The sequence below is a fragment of the Pogona vitticeps genome, chromosome 1 (assembly GCF_051106095.1).
Source record: "Pogona vitticeps strain Pit_001003342236 chromosome 1, PviZW2.1, whole genome shotgun sequence".
NCBI classification, from domain to species: domain Eukaryota; kingdom Metazoa; phylum Chordata; class Lepidosauria; order Squamata; family Agamidae; genus Pogona; species Pogona vitticeps.
The window spans coordinates 303,280,054-303,300,180 of record NC_135783.1 but is presented as its reverse complement, the minus strand read 5'-3'; the positions used below and the strand labels follow the sequence as shown (position 1 = coordinate 303,300,180).

The window sequence follows — 20,127 nt, the reverse complement described above, 5'->3', positions numbered from 1 at the left end:
GTTCCTATTGGAACGGATTATCCGGTTTTCAATGCATCTCTATGGGAAAACACGTTTCACTTAACGATGTTTTCCCATAGCGATGTTTTTTTTTTGGAACCAATTAACCTCGCTATGCGAGGCACCACTGTAGTTAGAATCCACTACCAGGGTCTATGTAGATCAAAGCACCATCCACACCAGCTCTTGTACCCCTCAGGAGAAACTAGGAGGATCCAGTACGACAGAAGTACTCACCCATCTTCTGCAGCTGGGAAGTATCTCAAGTCCTCAACACAGTGGTTAGTGACCATATCCATTCTGCCACCTCAAACTCAGATACCAAGTCATCAGAAGATTCTCCATCCATTTTGGTCACCAACCCAGCATCTCATGTTGAAGATGTCAGTCCTCCTTTCCCTTCTGCAAGATTTGTAGCTGATACGACCAACCAAATTTATAGATCTGTTTGCCACTCTGAACAACAGGAAATGTTGAAATATTGGTTCCGGGCAGGTCTAGGAGAGGGTTCACTAGGAGATGCCTTCATGACTCATTGGTCAAAGAACCTTCACTATCTCTTCCTGCCAATTCCCTTGCTGCACAGGGTAACAGAGAAGCAAAGAAGTCTAACACAATCTTAATAGCCCTCATTTGTAATGTTGAAAGTAATGGCATGGGACATTTGCTAGCTGCCACTGTTCCCTCACTTAGTCTCTCAGAACAGAGGGACAATTCACCATCCAAACTTAGGCAGGCTGAGGTTGACAACATAGAGAGTTCTCTAACTCTAAGTAAAAGCATACATGAATCTAGAAAGCCATCCAGCAAACGTAAGTACAGGTACAAATGGCAAAGGTTCTATTCCTTTGCCGATTCGGTCAGAAAATCTGATCTCCTGCCCGTTACATACAATGTTGCATTTTTTTTCACACTGAAAGGAGAATGGTTTGTACATTCATCCATAAAGCAAAGCAAAGCGTGCTGCTTATATACCGCCCCATAGTGCTTCAAGCACTCTCTGGGTGGTTTACAAGTTAATTATGCAGGCTACACATTCCCCCCCCCCCCCAGTGAGCTGGGTACTCATTTTACCGACCTCGGAAGGATAGAAGGCTGAGTCAACCTTGAGCCGGCTACCTGGGATTGAACCCCAGGTTGTGAGCACAGTTTTAGCTGCAGTACAGACAGCAGTTTAACCACTGCGCCACGAGGCTCCTGTCTATCCATTATAGTGGCCAAGCAGCCCTCCTGGTTCCAAAGCATCCTAGTTTTTCAAGAATCCAACTTCCAAGAAGTTCCTGTGAGGTTTGCAAAATATCTTCCCTGATATGCGGTCTCCATTTCCACAGTGGTCACTTTCACTAGTACCCAACCAGCTCATGAAACCACAATTTTAGCCAGTAGCTACAGCAGATCTAAGATATTTTTCATCTGAAACCATATTTCTACTGGCTGTCACTTCAGTGCAAAGACAGAGTGACTTCTGCATGACCTGCCTTTTCTGCAATTCTACAAGGATAAACTTAACATCTTTCCTGATACGACTTTCACCTCAACCAGCCGCTCATATTTCCAATTTTCTAGAGTATTGCTTGCTATGGAGCTGAAAAAAGCACTGCACATGTTGGATGTTCGCAGAGCCCTAGCTTTCTCTACCTCAGGAACTGAGCACCTCCCAAAAACTAACATATTCATTAGTTATCTGAGCTCTTAAAATGGGTGAACAGATCACACTTCAGTGCCTATCAAAGTGCTTGTGAACACGCTCACATTGTCTTACCAGCTGGCAAAGAGACCAGTCTCTAAATCTTTGAAGGGACACTCCAGTAGGGATGTAGCTGCCTCTGCAGCTTTTCCCATGGGAATCTGCGAAACGGCAATGTGGGCTCAGTCCTCGACATTCCTCAAACTTTGTAGGTTGGACACTAGGGCAAAACTTGATGCTCCATTTGGAAGAACAATAATTTCCTCTGTGTTAGCGTGACATCCCACCAGCCAATAAGTGAGTTTGTCAATAATTCACACAACCTATCCATCTTCCCTTTAGTCTTCCAAACTAGTACAGTAATTCATTTCCTGCACGGCGGCAGATGGTGGGAACTGATCACCAGGTGCAGGGGCCTGCGCAGTAGGGAATTTGCTCTCAGAGTTCTTTCTTTAAGCTCTAGAATGTTTTAACAAGTTTCATGCAGGTGCAGAAACACGCATGTATGAATTCACAGATGGCCACTCAAAGAAACGCAGTTACAGGTAAGTAGCCTGTTCTTCTATATCAGTTCAAGTCACTGAGATGTGCATTTTCTCTTCAGCTAAATATGGCTTCAATTATTCCATATTGACATTTCCAAATTTAACTCACATATTTGTGTATGCAAATTCTCACTGTATGTGTTTGGATTGAGATGTTTTGTAATAATCCATTCTAAGATAGTTATAATGTGAAAATGTCCATTATTTAATACTTTTCAGTATTAGTACTTAATACTCAGATGTTTCTGAAGAAATAATTGTAATCTGTGAAAGCTCACATTAAATTAAAGGTACTACAATGCTTTTGTTGGATTTTGTTCATGGTTAACATGGCTACCTTTTAGAAAACAATTTAATATTTTGCATGTCACAAATTAGATTCAGTGGTTTGTCATGATGGTTGTTGTGGGTTTTTCGGGCTTCTTGGTTTGTCATGACTTTGTCATGTACTGTTTTTGCACTTCTCATGAACACCCATCCCCACCCAAACTTGCAGATTTAAAAAATGTATTTAAAAAGTACGATGTATTCTTTATCTTCCATCATTCTTCCAGCACAGATGGATTGTGCTGTGTTGCTTTCCATTCCCCAGAGGTTAAAATCAAAGGCTGGAAAAGTTGTGTTTTGGATGGGAACTCATAGGGTCCTAGAATCCCCCAGCCATTGGGACAGTGCTAGAAGGGGTATTCCAAAAGTTTTAATTTAAAAGGACCTTTTCCAGACTCTGGTTAAAACTGCTTCCTTTAATGGGAGGATTTAGTCATGCAGTCTTACAGAGATCCAGACTCTAAAGCAGCTCTCTGTTTACACAACCTTCTTCCTGAAAACTAATGTGAACAAATAGAATTGGCTTCTTTTTTCTCCGTGGGTTTAATCACCATTGCCTTTCATCTGAGCAGTATGTTTTGCTTCTGAAATCAACCCGCTGGGAAGAGAAATGCATCCTGCCGTTCTGTACACTGCAGCTTCCCTGTGGGTTCTCTGGCAGCGAAGGCACACCCTTTTTGGCAGAAAGGGTCCTCCTTGGTGTAGGTGGATTAAAGGAAACGGGTGTCTGTTTCTGTGCATTGTATTCCCAGTCTCACTTCTTTTCTTGGCACTCTCTCTTGTCAATATTTGTAGAATGAACCAGAGCCAGCTGTTCGTAAGAGCTACCAAGCTGTGGAGAGAGATGGAGAGATTATCCGGGTTCGAGACACAGTCCTCCTGAAATCAGGACCACGGAAGAAATCTATGCCTTATGTGGCAAAGATATCTGCTCTATGGGAAGATCCCAAAACAGGTATTGGAAAGGCAAAATGGTAATATGATCAATCATCTTTGCAAATAGATTGTGGAAAAGAGATGGCAAGATAAATGACAAATGATTTACTTAACCCTACCACCTTCAAACTACATTATATCATTATACATAAAACTGAGAAGGAAACAGACCACATATTCAAGCCTTCCTATTTTATTTCTGGTACCATCCAAATTACAGAAAAGCAGATGGTACTTAAAGGTTACTGTGGCAAAGATTCTTGCAAGACAGAGAAGGGAATGGGAGAGACACAGGTAAGTGACTCAGGGGAGCAGATTCTATTCATGACAATGAAAAACCTCAATCTTGGCCTAGGAGAAAACAGTCTGTTCTCAGATGTAAAGGAAAATCCACCAGCAAGGCAGCTGGCAGTCTGTAGAGCACATTTAAGCTGACCGGTGATGGTTTGTTCACTCCATCCAAAATAATGGCAAAGGGGATACCCCAAAGGGTACTGTGGTTTCTAGAAAAGTTTTATTTGCACAGGGTGCGTATTGGATCAGAAGGAACCTTTAATATGAATCATGTCTATGCATGAGAAACCCCTTGTGACCCCACAGAATCCTACATGGGATGACAAGATGACTTGTGCTCCGCTGCAATAACAATGTAAATGCCTCTTGGATCAAGCCGAAGGCAGTGCCACTTTGAGATGGTGGGCCGGCAGCCATCTTGCTGCTGACTGAAAGTCTAATTTCTGCAGTTATCACTGCAGTCCCTGAAACATCCTCACTTTTACCATGGGAGAGGAGTTTTCACGATCAGTCTAGGCCTATTCTGGTTATGGTACATGAAGATGAAGGCACAGCCCAGCACCATTTGGGCTAAAGAAGTAGGCCATTCCTGATGCACCAGTCTCCTATACCAGGGAATGGTGTCCATTTTAATTGTGTCTCGTTTGTGGTATGAAGTAGAGACAAAGTTTGGAAAAGGTGGCTAGGCAGGACATTGTGGTCCCAGAAAAGTAACCCTAAGTTCTGTGTAGGTGAAGGAGAGAAAAACAAAAGTATAATCATTTCTAAAATGGCTCAGAAGGATTCCATGCTTTTCATGCTTTTTGTCATTTTAATTTGAATCATGGCAGTCTCTGGTTGGAGGAAGTTGGCCGGGAAAATGTTTCTACCAGTTTGCTGATTCTTATTCCTTAGGAACAGCTGCTCCCATATGATTCTGTAGCAGCTGGAAGGTCACAAACCTCTAATTAGGCTGATGCTCTTCCTAGTTTTCATTCTGGGAAACAATATAAAAAGCTATGAGTTTATCCTGTTTGAAAGTTTTGCCACTAGCTGCAAGTCTTGTGCTCTAAAGTAGGGTGGGAATAAGATGTAATTTTGGGGTAGAATAAAGCGGTTCCTTTCCCATCTGAACTAGTGAGTGCTGCTCCTTAACTCTAATAGTGTATTTGAGGGGAAAATTTGTTTCCTTATAGAAGAAGGTGCAAGCCTTAAGTTATATTCCAAAAGCTACTCTACAAATGGAATGAGAATTGTTGAAGAAGTGGTTAATCTTTGGCACTCCAGATGTTTGGGGCTACAACTCCCAGAATTCCCACCATGTATTTCCAATGATAAAGGAGTGTGGGAGTTGCAGTCATAAGTATCTGGAGTGCCAGAGGCTCACTACCTGTGATCTAGAATGTGTGGTGTCAAAGGAGTGATTCTCTGCAATTTTCTCCTCCCTGTAGGTGAGCCTGGGTACCAACCCTAGGGTTTCCTAATTACACTTGAACTCCTTTCCTTTAAACCAGTGGTTCTTAACCTTGGGTTACTCAGGTGTTTTTGGACTGCAACTCCCAGAAGCCTTCACCACCAGCTGTGCTGGCTGGGGTTTCTGGGAGCTGCAGTTCAAAAACACCTGAGTAACCCAAGGTTAAGAACCACTGCTTTAAAGAACAGAGCTCCACCCTGTCTCCCGTAGTTACCCAGTGAATCTGAGCAGCCTGAAGGAAGCTTCTTTAGTTTTCAGTGTCAAATAGAAAAGCAGCAGAGGCCATGAAAACAGCCATGGGGAGGGAAGATGTTTTATCTGCCCATTTTAAAAGTGAGCTGAGATTTTAAAGGTGAGCTGATGAGAACTTCAGCTATATAGCCCTTGAGAAAATGGAAGATGTTCTTCACAACAGAACAGATGACTTCCTTTCATTGGCTGATAAAAAAGTCAAGACATGTGTCTTCTAAAAAAGGAAAAGAAAAGAAGTTGTTAGAGATGGAGGTATTCATCTACGCATACGAATATTCCCATGCAGCTGGAGTTAACGAGGGTCCACTCACATGTCCGGTGGTGACAGCTCCCCTCATCCTTCCAATCACTCTGAAGCACTGCTCGGCTGGCCACTCAGCAGCCTTGCAGGGAAACTCGTCCTCTGTCTGCCAGGAGTGGCCACTGGTTCTTAACCTTGGGTTACTCAGGAGTTTTGGACTGCAACTCCCAGAAGCCTTCACCACCAGCTGTCCTGACTGGGGTTTCTGGGAGTTGCAGTTCGAAAGCATCCGAGTAACAAAGGTTAAGAACCACTGGGCTAGACGAGCCGGGAAGTGAATGGTACTGGGGAGCAATTGGAAGGATTGATGGGGCCAGCGGTGGCAGCAGCAGACATGTCATTAACTCCAGCTGTGCGGGGATATTCATATACAAATACCCCCATCTCTAGTAGGCCTACTAAGGAAGCACTTTCACTGCATTTGTTCACACTGTACTCCTTAGTTCAGCAAATGTGAAACTGATGGTTCATAGTTTGGTTTGGATGATCTAGTGATGTCAAAAACCTCATACAAATTGCTGGTATAGCTCTGCATAAGGAAAACAAATCCTAAAGTTTGGATTAAGGGGCCAATTCAAAGACAAAATAAGCCTTAATTAAGATGAGATACACACACCTTGCTTCTACAGTAAAGCTAGATCTGACTTCCAGTGTAAGGGAGTTGCTCTGACCCCTTCTGTGTTGCTTGTCATCTTTCGCTGGTATGTTAGATGTCTGCAGAAATCTGCTTTGTTTCCTTATAGGCGAACTGATGATGAGCCTCCTGTGGTATTACAGGCCGGAGCACACTCAGGGAGGCCGCAATCCTAGCATGCATCAGGTAAGTCGTGCACTCTCTGTGATGCTTACGACAGTGTATAGCTATTCCCTTGCAGGGAGAAGTACAACTAGCTAACATCTCTGCCTTACACGGATGCTGAGCCATTCAAAATAGGTGGCACCTCCTATTCTTGGTTAGTTGGACCATTCCTTTGGTGAGAATAGTATTCATTCATGCAGAAGGCCAAATAAAGAAGCTCCCAACTTCAACAGGACCCCCTTCATGTGTCTGCTTGCACATTAGTTGCAAAATCATGCATGTATCTGATTTCACCCCTGCATGGGGGTGGGAGAGTGCTGTATAATTGTTCTAGCACATTGCGTTTTTCTTAATGGGGCTCTGGTTTTTATGTCCTTGTAATTCACTAGGCGCGTGGGGCGTGGTGGCGCTGTGGGTTAAACCGCAGAAGCCTCTGTGCTGCAAGGTCAGAAGACCAGCAGTCATAAGATTGAATCCACACGACAGAGTGAGCTCCCATTGCTTGTCCCAGCTCCTGCCAACCTAGCAGTTCGAAAGCATGTAAATGCGATCAGATAAACCGGTACCAACACAGTGGGAAGGTAATGGCATTCCATGTCTAATCGCTCTGGCCCTGTGACCACGGAAACTGTCTTCACAGTTCACGCTAGCTCTACAGCTTGGAGACGGGGATGCACACCATACCCTAGAGTCAGACATGACTGGACTAAATGTCAAGGGGAACCTTTACCTTTACCTAATTCACTAGGATTGATTGCCTAAAACTGTGGGGTAGGGGTTTTGCCTACTGGCTGTTTATTGGGAGGGAGGTGCCTGCTACCTGTTAATCTGGGAGTATTTGCCCACTGGCTATTAATCTGGGGGGGTTGCCCTCTGGCTGTTAATCCCGGGAGGTTATCTGCTGGCTGTTAATCTGGGAGGGGTTGCCCACTATCTGTTAATCTGGGAGGGGGATTGTCCACTGGCTGTTAATTCGGGAGGGGGTGCCCTCTGGCTATTAATCTGAGTAAAAATAATCTCACCGCAGATATTCTTGGGGGATAATAATCAGGTCAGACTCTTATGAAAGTATATTGTTATCTCTGTTAAAATTTTACCAGAAAGCCTTATTTGTTCACATTGTACAATAGTCTTTTTCTTGTTTTTATAAGACCCAGAAAGCTGTGTAAAACACTGCATCCGAAAATTGTACAGTGGTTTAATGAAAAGGTTTTCTTTAAAGACTCAATTATTTGTTAAGACCTATGCTTAGCCTGTTCTTGCCTTTCCCAATGACCGCTTTTATTGCTCAGTAAATGCACAGGTTATGTTCTGTTATCAGAGGCCTACCATGCCATTTCCAGCTGTTAATAGGTCAGTTGTTGGGGAATTGGTTGTTGTGGGTTTTCTGAGTTGTTTGGCTGTGTTCATAAGTTTTTTTTTTCTTCCTAACATTTTGTCAGTCTCTGTGGCCAGCATCTTCAGAGGACAGGAGTCAGAACTCTGTACTCTGGTGCAGTTTGCTTGGGCAGTTGAGTATTTATAGCTGTGGGATCAGCTTTTGTTCTGTTCAGGAGATTGGGTGATTATGGTAATCAGCATGTTTTTTGTTGTGGGTGTATTGTTGTGATAAGGGGGAGAGATTATCTGTGACTGTGATTGCTGGGTGTCTTTGACTTTTGTCTTTTATGTGCAGTGATCAGCAGTCCTTGTGGCTGGGTAGATTTCATTGACCTTTTGCAAGTTGTACTTTTCAGTGCTGGGAGCCAGGCTTTGTTGAGTTTTAAACTTTTTTACAACAACCTTTTTTTGTTGAAGCTCTGCTGGTGTTTGTGGATTTCAATGGCTTCCCTGTGCAGTCTAACATTTATTTATTTATTTATTTGATTTATTTGATTTATATCCCGCCCATCTGGTATATTCTACTACTCTGAGCGGCTTCAAACATAATAATTGCTGGTGTTTTCCAGTATTTCAGTATTTTGAAATAGAATTTTGTGTCCAGCTTGTTTTAGCGCATGGTCTGCTGATTTTTCCGGTTGTTTTAGTCTGTAGTGTCTCTCATGTTCTTTGATTCTGGTGTGGATGCTGTGTTTTGTGGTTCCAGTATTTACCTGGCCACAACTGCAAGGTATCCGGTATACTCCTGCAGTGGTGAGGCGGACCCTTTTGTCCTTTGCTGACCATAACATTTGTTGTATTTTTGTTTGTAGGTTGTGTTTTTTCAAAAGCATCCCCATGTGGTCCGTAACCTCTTTGATGTATGGCAGTAATTACTGTATTCGTGGGTGGCTGTTTTTCCTATTCAGTTCGGTGTTGTTTTCTTGGTTTGATGGCTCTTGTGATTTCATTTTTGGAGTAGCCATTTGCCTGTAGGGCCCAATTCAGGTGGTCGAGTTCAGTGTTGAGAAACTGAGCTTCACAGTTCCGATTTGCACGGTTTACCTGTGTTTTGATTATGCCCCTCTTTTTTGCTGTGGGTGGTGGTTGGAGTTCTTGTGTAGATACCAGTCTGTGTGGGTGGGTTTTCTGTAGACCTTGTGTCCCAATAGGGGCTCAGTTTTGCGTATGACCATGACATCCAAGAAAGGGAGTTGGCCCTCTATTTCTTTTTCCATGATGAATTGATATTTGGATGGATGCCACTGAGATGGTTTAGAAATTCTTCCAGTTTTTCTTCACCATGGTTCCAAATTGCCAAGGGGTTGTCCATGTATCAGAACCAGACAGTGGGTGCGAAGGGTGCCGAAGCCTGGGCCTGTTTTTCAAAATGTTCCATGTAGAAGTTTGCTATAACCGGGTTGAGGGGGCTCCCCATGGCCATCTGTCTGTTCATAGAACTCGTTATCCCATTGAAAATAGCTGGTCGTTAGGCAGTGTTGGAAAAGGGCCTTGATGTCTTCTGGAAATGTCTGCTGGATGAGTGTCAGGGTGTCCTTTATCGGTACTTTGGTGAACGTTAGGAAGAAGAAAAACCTTAAGAACACGGCCCAACAACCTGGAAAACCCACAACAACCATCAGATCCCAGCCGTGAAAGCCTTTGAGAATACATGTTAGGGAATTGTTTTTCCTGCAGCAAAGAAAAAATACATTCCCGTCTCTTCTCCCACTCCTAATAAAAGAAACTAGCAATTTCTTCTATTGAACCTATTATGGCCACAGTGCCCAGCAGACAAAACAGTTCAACAGCTTCTAGTTTCTTTAGAACTAAAATATTCAGACTGATTGAGGGAACAAGAATGAAGATGCCACTGACTTTTCAGTTCAGAATTGTACTTTTAAGAGGTATCAGGAGTTTGTGAGATTAAGGGAGACATTTGTTTGATTTGAAGACTTGTCAAGTGAGCCCCAGAGACTGAAAGATAAGCCCTTATGGAGACATCATCTGTTGTTGGTTCAGACAGTACAGGATTCTGAAACGCTGTCTCTCAACTAACACTTGATATTTTGTATTTGCTGTCTCTGTCTTCCCTTAGTATTTCAGATTTCCACATAAAATATAATCATTTATATCCAAACTTGCAGAAACAATAAGACAACTGAATAGATTTCCGTTAATACCCCGCTGCACCCCAGAAAGCCAGAGGCAGCATCAGGTAGTTCAAAAAGGCAAACATAAGATATAGTCCACCTGTAATCCTGCTTTAAATTTTTTTTAACTTGTTAAAAACATCTAGTTGGTAAAGGAATATTACTGAGAAGTATTGATTTATGGAAACTCAATAACCCTATCTGAGTACTGTTTATTTCTAGGCTGGTTGTTTTTCTGCACATCACAGAGCTAAAGGGGTCTAGCTAAGTTGCCCCACTGTGAATATGCCCCCTCAGGCTTACACGGTTTTGTGGCATCATTTGTTGAGAACTATTTTGTAGCATGTAGTAGTTTTTAAAAAATGATTGTGAAATAGTGCGAAAATCATGTTTATTGTGGAAAGTCTAATGCCACATAAGTTATCCTACCTAGTTTTTGTCTTAATCATTTTTACAGGTTGTCTTTGCCTGAAATCCTGTTGTGGAGTTAGGCAAACACTGTAATTTACAGGGATGAATTGCCATATGTGAAGAAATCTCTGTCAAACGTATCTGTTGTGCACCAAGTCACATGACTGAATATGCAGACAGACAATGTCTGTGGAGACTGTGCAAGATTTGCACACAAGTGTATAAGAGAATATCAACCATTGTACACACTGGCTATGGATTAATCCATCTCAGTGGGACTTTCTTCCCAGTAAATTACATGTAGGATAGGGCGGTGGTACTCTGAAAATCTTAAATGAAGATTGAACACCTTTATAATGGTTTGAAAAGATAATAACCTGTCCCTGACCAAGCTCTATTTGAAATATGACACTGATTTGTCTTATAAAGTGTCACTTTCTGGACAGAGAAAGTGACCTGTGTTTGTTAGCTGTGCTGACCGAAGCGGCATGCAAAATGGCAAGCAGAATAAGAAAACCGGCATTGTGCTCCGGCAGGAGGTTGTGTCACACATGCTGATTGATGCCGGTTGTGTGTGCTCTCTTGCAGAATGAAATCTTTGCATCTCGGCATCAGGATGAAAACAGTGTTGCGTGTATTGAGGAAAAGTGCTATGTTCTGACCTTTGCAGAGTACTGCAGGTAGGTGGTGCTCTTTACCTACTTTTGCTACCGCTCCATCTCCCTTTGATGAAGCTGTGCAGAATGACTTCTGCCTTGCTTGCTTACCAGTTTGCTTACAGTCTCCTTGGCTATGTGTGCTTGATGGGCAGTAGCTGTATTTCCCTGGATACCTCTGCCATTTTTAATGACTTGTACCTAATAAGATGTAAGGAAATGCCACATTTCATGTCTCTTTGCAATTCTTGCAATTTGTTTTTCAAAGGTTTAATCCGGATCTTCTCCTTGATTGGGTGGTCCGTAGTAGACCCTAATTACCATGTTACTTTTTGTGTTGTTGTTTTGTTTTGTGTGTGTGTTGTTGTTGTTGTTGTTGTTGTTGTTGTTGTTGTTTTGCTCAAATTATATTAATTCAGCTGTTCTCAGTGGGACAACCTACCTCATCCTACTGTATTTCTGTGCAGAAATATCTGTGTTTGACATAGAGTGCGATTCCAGCTTCCTTTCTATTCTTTCTTTTTCCCATATATTTCAGTTTCAGTCCCATGCTGTAGGGAATCTTCTACTGCAACTACTTCTCCTTCTTTTGCTCCTAACTGTGACTTTCTTCCATGGTGCTTCCTCCACTATGTTTGTTCTCTCCTCAGCACTCTCTTCTTTTGCTTTGTGTTGCTGCTTTTCCGCCCCTAGTGGGTTCTTTGGCTGCTACTTCTCAAGAGTTCTGCCTAGGTACTCTTCATCTTCCCTTATAGCCTTAAGCACGGTCCCTCCCTGCTCCATTCTTCCTTCTTCCAGCAGTGATACCAGTTTGTATCTGCTGAATGTGCACACTGTGTTGTTCTTAGGCACGAGGACAGGCATTGCACATATTTTGCGGGTCACCACCACTGAAGTGCCTCTTCTCACCATAATCCCTGTTACCTTTTCACTTTCTTCTCTCTGTCAGTACCCTTTGTCTTATCTGCCTTGACAAATGCTTTCTGCCTTTGTCTTTTTTGCTTCCCGTATTCTTTTGTCTCTTCCTCCAACAGATCTTTTCCTTACTACCTCTCCCCATTGAACTCCTGTTAGCACTTCCTATTCACTCTCTCTGGTGGCTCACTTCCTGGGATCTATCTCAGTTTTACTGCTTTACTGTGTTCTGTTGGGAAACAGTAACAGAAAATTTTGGTTGCCCCTCTCCATTTTCTTATCTACACCAACTTCAGCTAATTTTCCAGGAGTTGTAAGTTATGAAACATGCACAAAACTTATACATGTACACTGTGCCATTTTGAGCAATCAATAATCCTCAGTCAACCCCTATTAAAATTTTGCTTACCCTGAAACTGAAGGTAGTTGAAGGTCCAACAGTCTTGCTCACAGGAGAGAAATATGAAACTCAAAATCTCATTGGAAAAATGCTTAGTGAAATGTTTGTTAAATGTTCTTGAACTCACATGTCTTGTCAAAGGCTAACTTTCTTAAATCCAAGCTTTAGACAAGACATAGCTTTTAAAGTGGGCAATGTTTTAGTTGTCAGATTTATATTCAGTAACAAATGTTGTGTTGGCTTTTGGAAATAATTTCAAAAGCAAAGCTGGTCTCTGCCTACCTGTTTTGTTTTGTTTTTTAATTAGGATTATATTTTACAAGAGCCAGAGCCAGTCTGCACTTTGTCCTGGCCCATTTTGTGTTACTCTGGATTGAATAATGGTCTGCAGTGTGGTGAAATTATGGGAGGTGGTGCTGTGTAAAAGACAAGCAACCTGTTTTCTGCACTAATCTTGTTTTTAAAGCTCCCATTGAATTCAATAGGCACTTCTTTGTTTTGTTCCTTAAGCGCCGACCATGTATGTTTCTCTGTAGAAAGGCAACATAATTGTTTTAAGGTCTATTGGTGCAAATTGGTTTGCACTTCTAAAATAGATTAAGCATTGAAAGATGAAAGCTCCAACTGATCATTTTTGATCCAGAGACCAGGGGAAAATTACATTTTTAAGTCACATAATGGGCCTCCTGGTTGGGGGATCTGGGAAATGTAGTCCAAAAGAATTAACTTCTCCAAGCTTTGCCAACATTGTGCTCGTAAGTAGGGAAGTAACCCAGCCCCACCTTGTTGGCCTCTTGCTGCTCAAACACAAGAGGGATCCCACAATTTTCCTTGGATTTGGAATTAAAGGAGGGGCATCACTAGTGCAACACACTTACATATCTTATAAAAACACAGTGAGTCAGTATTGCCTGCTTCTCTCTCCCTCCCTCCTTTTTGGACCTGTTGGAAAAGAACATACAGCCCATTTTGAAGAAAGAAAACTATTTACTCGAAGTTAAAAGATGCACAGTAGTAAAAACATAAGGAGTTTTTAAATCTGGTCAGTTGTTGTGGCAACAGAATATACAGTATCTATGAGGTTGAAGTCCATTATGTGCTCATTTAACTCTCTTGCAGATTTTGTGCCTTGGCAAAGCGTCGCATCGAGGGGATTCCAGGCAAGAGGACAGTCATGGTCCCTCCATCAGAAGAGTATTCCACCCCTCCACATCGCAAGGTGCCAGAGGACACTGATCCAGAGTTGGTTTTCCTCTGCCGTCATGTCTATGACTTCAGACATGGACGCATCTTGAAGAATCCGCAGTAACAGAGCTTTGCCCCTCTGGGCGGTTGACAAGCGGCCATAGAGAGCCAAGGGCAGGCTGACCTCCTTTGTCTATGCGAGCACTTGCTTTGGAGGTGTGCTGCCTGCAGGCCCCGAACAGGACACCCGAGTATCCTATCTGCTGTTGGGAGCAGATTTCCTGTTAGGACCGATGTTCAAAGCACAGCACTTCATATATAAAGAGCATGAATGGAAATATGTATCTGTAGAGAAATGTGTGTATATAGATACAGGTGTTCATTTCTGTAATCTGTTTCTATATACGTGCGAAAAACTTCATATATGCGTGTAGGGGAGGGGAGGATGGGCCGGGGAATAAAAGCCAGTAAACTGAACCCAACACCAATTTTGATGGAGATGGTTTGAATATACACAGAGGAGACCTGAGGGCAGTGAACCAAGCTGTGACAAATCCTGGATCTCGTGTCCTTAGATTGAAGTGCAAGGAAAGAGGCCATTGTGGACTGTTCTCATGCATGAGTGTGGAGATGAGTCCTTGCCACCTTAATGTGCTGAGTATCCTTCTCAAATCCTGACATTGTGTTATCTTTTTTAACAAAAGAAGGATCACACACACAAAAAAATGCTTGTTCTGTCTGATCAGGCCTTTGCTTGCTGGCTTGTGGGCTACATCTCCAAAGCAGGAAGTGGGAAAGATGTAATAGGATTACCTCACACCATTATGGGAAAGCTGCATATCCTTCTAAGGCTGTGGTCCGAAGCCACTTGCTTAGCAGTACATTTCTGTTGAAGTCATTATAAATACAGCCCAACCTTAAGGACTGCTCTTGATCAGGGAGGGATGGATTGCATATGGAAAGCCTTCGCAATATGGAGTTGACTGCTGCTACAATATAGACCGCTTCCCTCCACAAATCTGGAGAGGCGCCCCTTCTGCTGGTACAAATAGTATTCTTTCCCATCCCAGTTCCATGATTGTTGCTCTCATTTACAGTCCATGTACCATCTGGATGTGCACACTCCAATTCATTTCCTGGGGGAGGGCTAAAAGCCAGAGTTAAAAGAAACAACTGTGTACTGCTGGAGCAACAGGCACCCTGCCCTGACCAGTTTAACTTATTAATGCCGTTGCTTGTCTACCTCTCTTCTCTCCCAGCCCTTCTCTTCCCACCCCACCCCATTGACATCTGAGTAGGCCCACCAAGGCAAGACTCTTTGGCTCCCAAAAGGAAGTAACCAATTAGTGGCTTGCGTTCTGAGAAACTGCTACCTTATTCCTACGGATACTTCTGCCTCTTGCCTTACATGTATAGCTGTTAGAAATAGTTTCGTTTAGCTTTGATGCAAAGCTATTTCAGTTAATTCTAAAGCAAACCAAAGGACAGCATAAAAATAGTCCACTGAACCAATCAGACACACAAACACAAGACTGGGATTCCGTTTGTCGTTTGCACTACTTCTAAAGAATGAAAATCAACACTGTATCAGTCCATGTACCTGCTGATGGCCAGAGTCGCTCACCTGAACTAGGGACCGATGGAGGGGTGGGTGGGAGGGTGCTCTTCCGAACTAGGGTTAAATGATATAGAAGTGTTCCTATGGCTTTAAATATGGTTGTCTCTTTTTTTCTCCTCCAAGTAGAAGTAGCACTACCTGTACCTACCCACAGGCTAGAACTCATAGGATGGCCACATGCGTGATTTGTGCCTGCTTGCTTGGCCTGGTGATAGTAGCCCTGCTGTGTTCAGTTCCTTGTGTATGTTGACCTGTGAGCGGCACCTACTGATTTACCCTACGTACCAAAGAGGGGAAAGTGATGGGGAGAGATGTGGACAAAGGCAAAGCGGCTGGTGGTGGCGATTACACCTCCTGCTTACAGTGGGATGAGTCCTGCTGTGTTCGTGCAGGAAAGGATTCATTCTTGCTGATAGGGGAAACCCTCTCACCCTAACTCTGAGCAAGAATTCATGGCTTGTCCAAGTTTGCTAGTGCCAAAAGTAATGGCCTTCTTTGTCACAACCATTGCTTGGGTGCACGGAGGGGCTCTTGGGGGTTATTTGTGCCACAAAGCACACCTATGTTATAGCACAGAAATGGAATAGAAGCTTTCCTATGACTTTTCATTAAGGCCAGTGAGAGCACCAATACCAGGGATTGGGGTGCCGGGAGAGGGACGTCTTTCTAGGTGAACAAGAGGAGGATAGAACTGGCACAGCTCCCTGCAGTCGAGGGGTATGTGAGAGTGTTTGGGAGCAATATTGTAGGTTTCTGTAGCTGCTGCCTGTTCTTCCATTTTCCCATTTGGGGACGGGGGAGGGATTATAGAGGAAAAAGAAGCAACTGGTACAAGGAGTGTTCCCAGAAATGATATGGGAGGAGTATGTGCTGGGAGTTAGTCTGATCTATGCAGTATCAGATTTGGGATTCCTTTGGGCTGTGATGGAGGAGGTGGGAGAAACCATGTTGCAAGGTAGACTCTTTTACAAAAAGAGAAGTGTTGTTCATGGTGTGGTGAGAGGAATCCTCAGAATATCTAGCTCAGACGTACATTCAGGGTATTCCTGAGGAAGGTTTTGAAAGTTAGCTTCAGAAACTAGAGTACCTTCCTGAAAACCTGATTTCTGCTGCTGATTCCTCCCCCACCTTTTCTCAACTCTTCTCTGGGTAGAAGGAGGAAGGAAAAGCAATTGTCCAGAAGGAAAGAAATTTTATCTGCCCAGATTCTGGGATAGGCTAGGAGCCTCCCTTTCTGGAGAAGAGAAACCCTACCTATCCTTGCTTCTGACGTTGTCCGAATCTACTTCAGGCCAAGAAATATTGTTTAAAGATTTGTGTGGTTGTTCTTATGCTGTTTTGCAGACAGCATGTAAACGAATTGAAATATCTTATCTGAAATGAAAATATTTCATGCTTTTTTAATCTATTAGATATGGAAATATTTTTGGAACTGAAAATGCAGTCAGTAGAATTTAAATTGAAATGTAATACATGTAAAATATATTTTAGTTGATAATTTTGTAAAATGCACTTTTTGTGTCTCTTCCCTTGTTTCCCAGATCTGTATTTCAGTGTTTACAGATGGAATGAGAACATTCCCTATACCTTCCTTCTGTGAAAAAGATATATTAGAAGTAATTCTTTAAAATAAATTTGAGAAATTGTATTGATTTAGAAAACAGCGCCGAAATTGTTTTGTAGTTTTTATTTCCAGTGTTTGTTGTGTTGGTGGAAAATTTTTTATAATAGTAAGGAATATGGTGCTGACTTTATTAATTGAATTGTAAGCTGCAATATTATGCTTACATCACATATACCAAAAATACAAAGTCTAGATTCAGCTGTTGCCCCCAACTAAGAGTAGACCCATTGAATCAAAGAGATTTACATACCTGTTGATTTAGTCAATCCTGTTGCTTGACTAAATCTACAGTACTCTAATTGTGGGTTAATCAGATTTAACCCAAAATGGTTTGCGTTTTTGAGTGTATATTCATATGGTCGGACAAACACCCCCATCAGTAGAGGGCACACAGCAGCAGCACTGCCTTGAATCATGGTGGGAGAAATGGAAAGAGTAACTAAAGGCAAACACGCAGCTGGCTGCTTGCCCCCTTTCAACAGAAAGCTGAAAGCAAAAATCAGCTACTGCAGGATGAAGTCAGAGAGCCCATTCTATAACTCCCTCCCCAGCCCGAATTACACTTTCCCTTCACATACCAGAAGATTGTTGGTCAGTTGAAGAGGGCACATAAGGATACACTTTTTTCCAACTTGATCTCCCTACTTCTCCCTTTAAAACTTTCACAGGTTTGAGCTTTGCAGGTAATCTTGTAAACTCCAATCCAGCCCCTCCCTCCATGAATACTTCAGGCAAGACAAAACATTTTGAAACATTAGCAGTAAAACATGTTAAAATGTGAGGTATTGGGGTTTAACTCGGCTATTGTGTGAGATAGCCTATGGGGTATTTGATGATGAGTAAAAAAAAAAAACCTTTCTAGCATCTTGGGTCACCCACTTAATCCAAGAAATTCTTAGCATCTTGTAATAAACCCACAGTTAGATGCTTCCGTCTTTTTTTTATAGTAACCTGTGTTAAAGTCTACAGTTTCATTATACGCAGAGGAAAGGTGAACAGACTGCACCAGACAACGTGCATCCCCAATGCCAATTTTAAGGTTTTTGTTGTTTATTCCATGCTTCATCTTAAGGAAGCTGGGTCAGATTATCTCTGTTTTCTCCATTAGTCTAGCTATGATCCCACTGTTAATTCAACAAACTTCCAATGTGGCTATACTATTACATAAATAACAAAATACATTTAAAATCGCTTTATGACAGCATAATAAAATAGGAAGGAAGAGAGCATTCACAGGATTTGAGCACAGGTGCAAATGTGTCTTTGTGGTTTTCTGTCTTGAAATATTAGAACATCCCTTCGAGGTAGAATGTAATCCTTTGATTTTTGTCAAAGACCACTTATTCTGGCAAGAGCCACCTCAGGAATGTGTAATTAACAAGTAATCAAGTGCCATCTGGTGGCAGATTAGGACACTTCCCAGATTCCAGCATGCTTATGCATTGAAGGATGTGGTGGCTTGATAAACACTATTTACTGTTTCCTCCTGGGGTGATTTAACTTAAAGCTTGTCATCTTCACTAAAAGTTAAAAAAATGTTGAAGCAGAAAAGATTCAGAAAAAAAAATGTGCTGTGGATATTGCAACTGGCTGATGGATAGAAGAGACTAGCACTGGGTTATACCTGCAAAATATTGTTTCCCAAAACTGAACATAGACTGTGAATCATGGATTATAGCCCGGCAGAGAAGATGTAATTACCGTTCAGCCCTTGATCCCTGACCAGGAATAAGAACAGGAGAATTCTCAATTACCAAAACTTCCATTGTATATAATCATTGTACAGTACTACATTTTGCCTCAGAGTGGTACCCTCTAGATGTGTTGGAATACAAATCCCATAATCTCAAACAGTAACTTTCTGAAAAACTTTACAAACAATATTCAAAATAAAATGAGAGACATACAATGCACTCACCAGGTTTTATGCTGTTACATCAGTACAGTTTTCAAAAACTGTTATAGTAGAAATATTTTTAGAGAGGAATTGTGAGGGAGGAGAATCATAAACTATCTGGACCACAATATGGATTCAGCAATTGAGTGGCAGAGGGAGTGACAGTGTGGTATAGTGGATAGAGTGTCAGACTAAACAGGCAATGTGGTTTCAAACTGTCATTCAACCACAGAAATTCACTGGAGAGGGAGGCAGTGGTACGCCAATCTAACTATCACTTACCTTCAAGACTACTGGGCTTGCCACAGATCAGAAGCAACCTCACGGAAGAGAATATCAATGGGAAGGAAGCACCTGGAAGTTCTCCAACCCTGATCCAAGCCCCAGGCTTTGGGTGCTGAAAAGCACAACTTTGAATTCCTGTGTATTTAGATGTGTTAGCAGTGATGGATTAAGGATGCCCGTGTTCTTGTTTCGTAAAAGGCTCCTCATCTTAGTCAGGTACGACGTGGTCCTTTATATGTTGGGAACAACTGTATCCCTTGAATTCAGTTACTATAGAAATGGGAGCACCCAATGTGTGAACTTCTATAGTTTCTGGACAAAAATAGCTCAGGTTTCAAAAAAAATTGTAAGAGAAAGCAAAACTTTCTGATTATCTCATCATTTCCTGTCAAACCTGTAGCTGGTTTGACAGAACATGATGGTGTGGTTACTTCTCCCGTACTTCCAGTTAAACCAGTGGTGTGGTAGAGCAAGGGCTCTCAGAAGCAACACCCCAGGGGTTTTTTGAGTAACAGGAGCTATTATTTCATCTGCCACCCTGCCCAGGCTTCCCTTTGAGCTTAGCTATGATTCCTCGTAAAAGCTGGGAGAGAAATAGTTTTTCCAAGGAACAATACACAGTTGCAAGCTGTCTTTACGGTAATACAAAAATATCTGTGAGTGGTTTAGTCCTGAGCAGCCAGTTTTGAGCTATTGCCTTTACAATAGGCCTGCTCTGTAATTGTTGATATGCACCAATATGCCCATGTGCTTAGTCTCTATGTGTGAGACGGCTGTCGGCATCTGCACTTCCAAATTTACCACTGCATCACTGAGTCTGTGATAATCCAGCCTTAGAAATGGACCCTGCCCCACTGTCCTGATTTTATAGGAGACTTTGTACAGTAAGCACTAAAAGGAACTTTAGTGGGTAGGCCCTGGCCTACAAGGCCGTAAAGAGAGAGCAAAGGGCATGAAATATTTGGGTACATTTTACCACTAGCTTCAATATGGCCAATTTTAACTGACAGTAATTGCACCAGAAATTATC

At 42.3% G+C, this 20,127-nt stretch overlaps 1 protein-coding gene across 2 annotated transcripts in view; it reads left to right on the top strand.

The window, feature by feature from the left end:
• Positions 1-14,781, top strand: part of BAHD1 (bromo adjacent homology domain containing 1) — a 99,097-nt gene extending 84,316 nt beyond the window's left edge. For both annotated transcript variants that reach the window (XM_072986272.2, XM_072986273.2), the window contains 4 exons: positions 3,355-3,514; positions 6,539-6,615; positions 11,106-11,197; positions 13,608-14,781. In XM_072986272.2, the coding sequence (XP_072842373.2) occupies positions 3,355-3,514; positions 6,539-6,615; positions 11,106-11,197; positions 13,608-13,797 (519 nt within the window). In that variant the 3' untranslated portion in view covers positions 13,798-14,781. The remainder of the gene's footprint in view (positions 1-3,354; positions 3,515-6,538; positions 6,616-11,105; positions 11,198-13,607) is intronic.
• Positions 14,782-20,127: the final 5,346 nt, after the last annotated feature.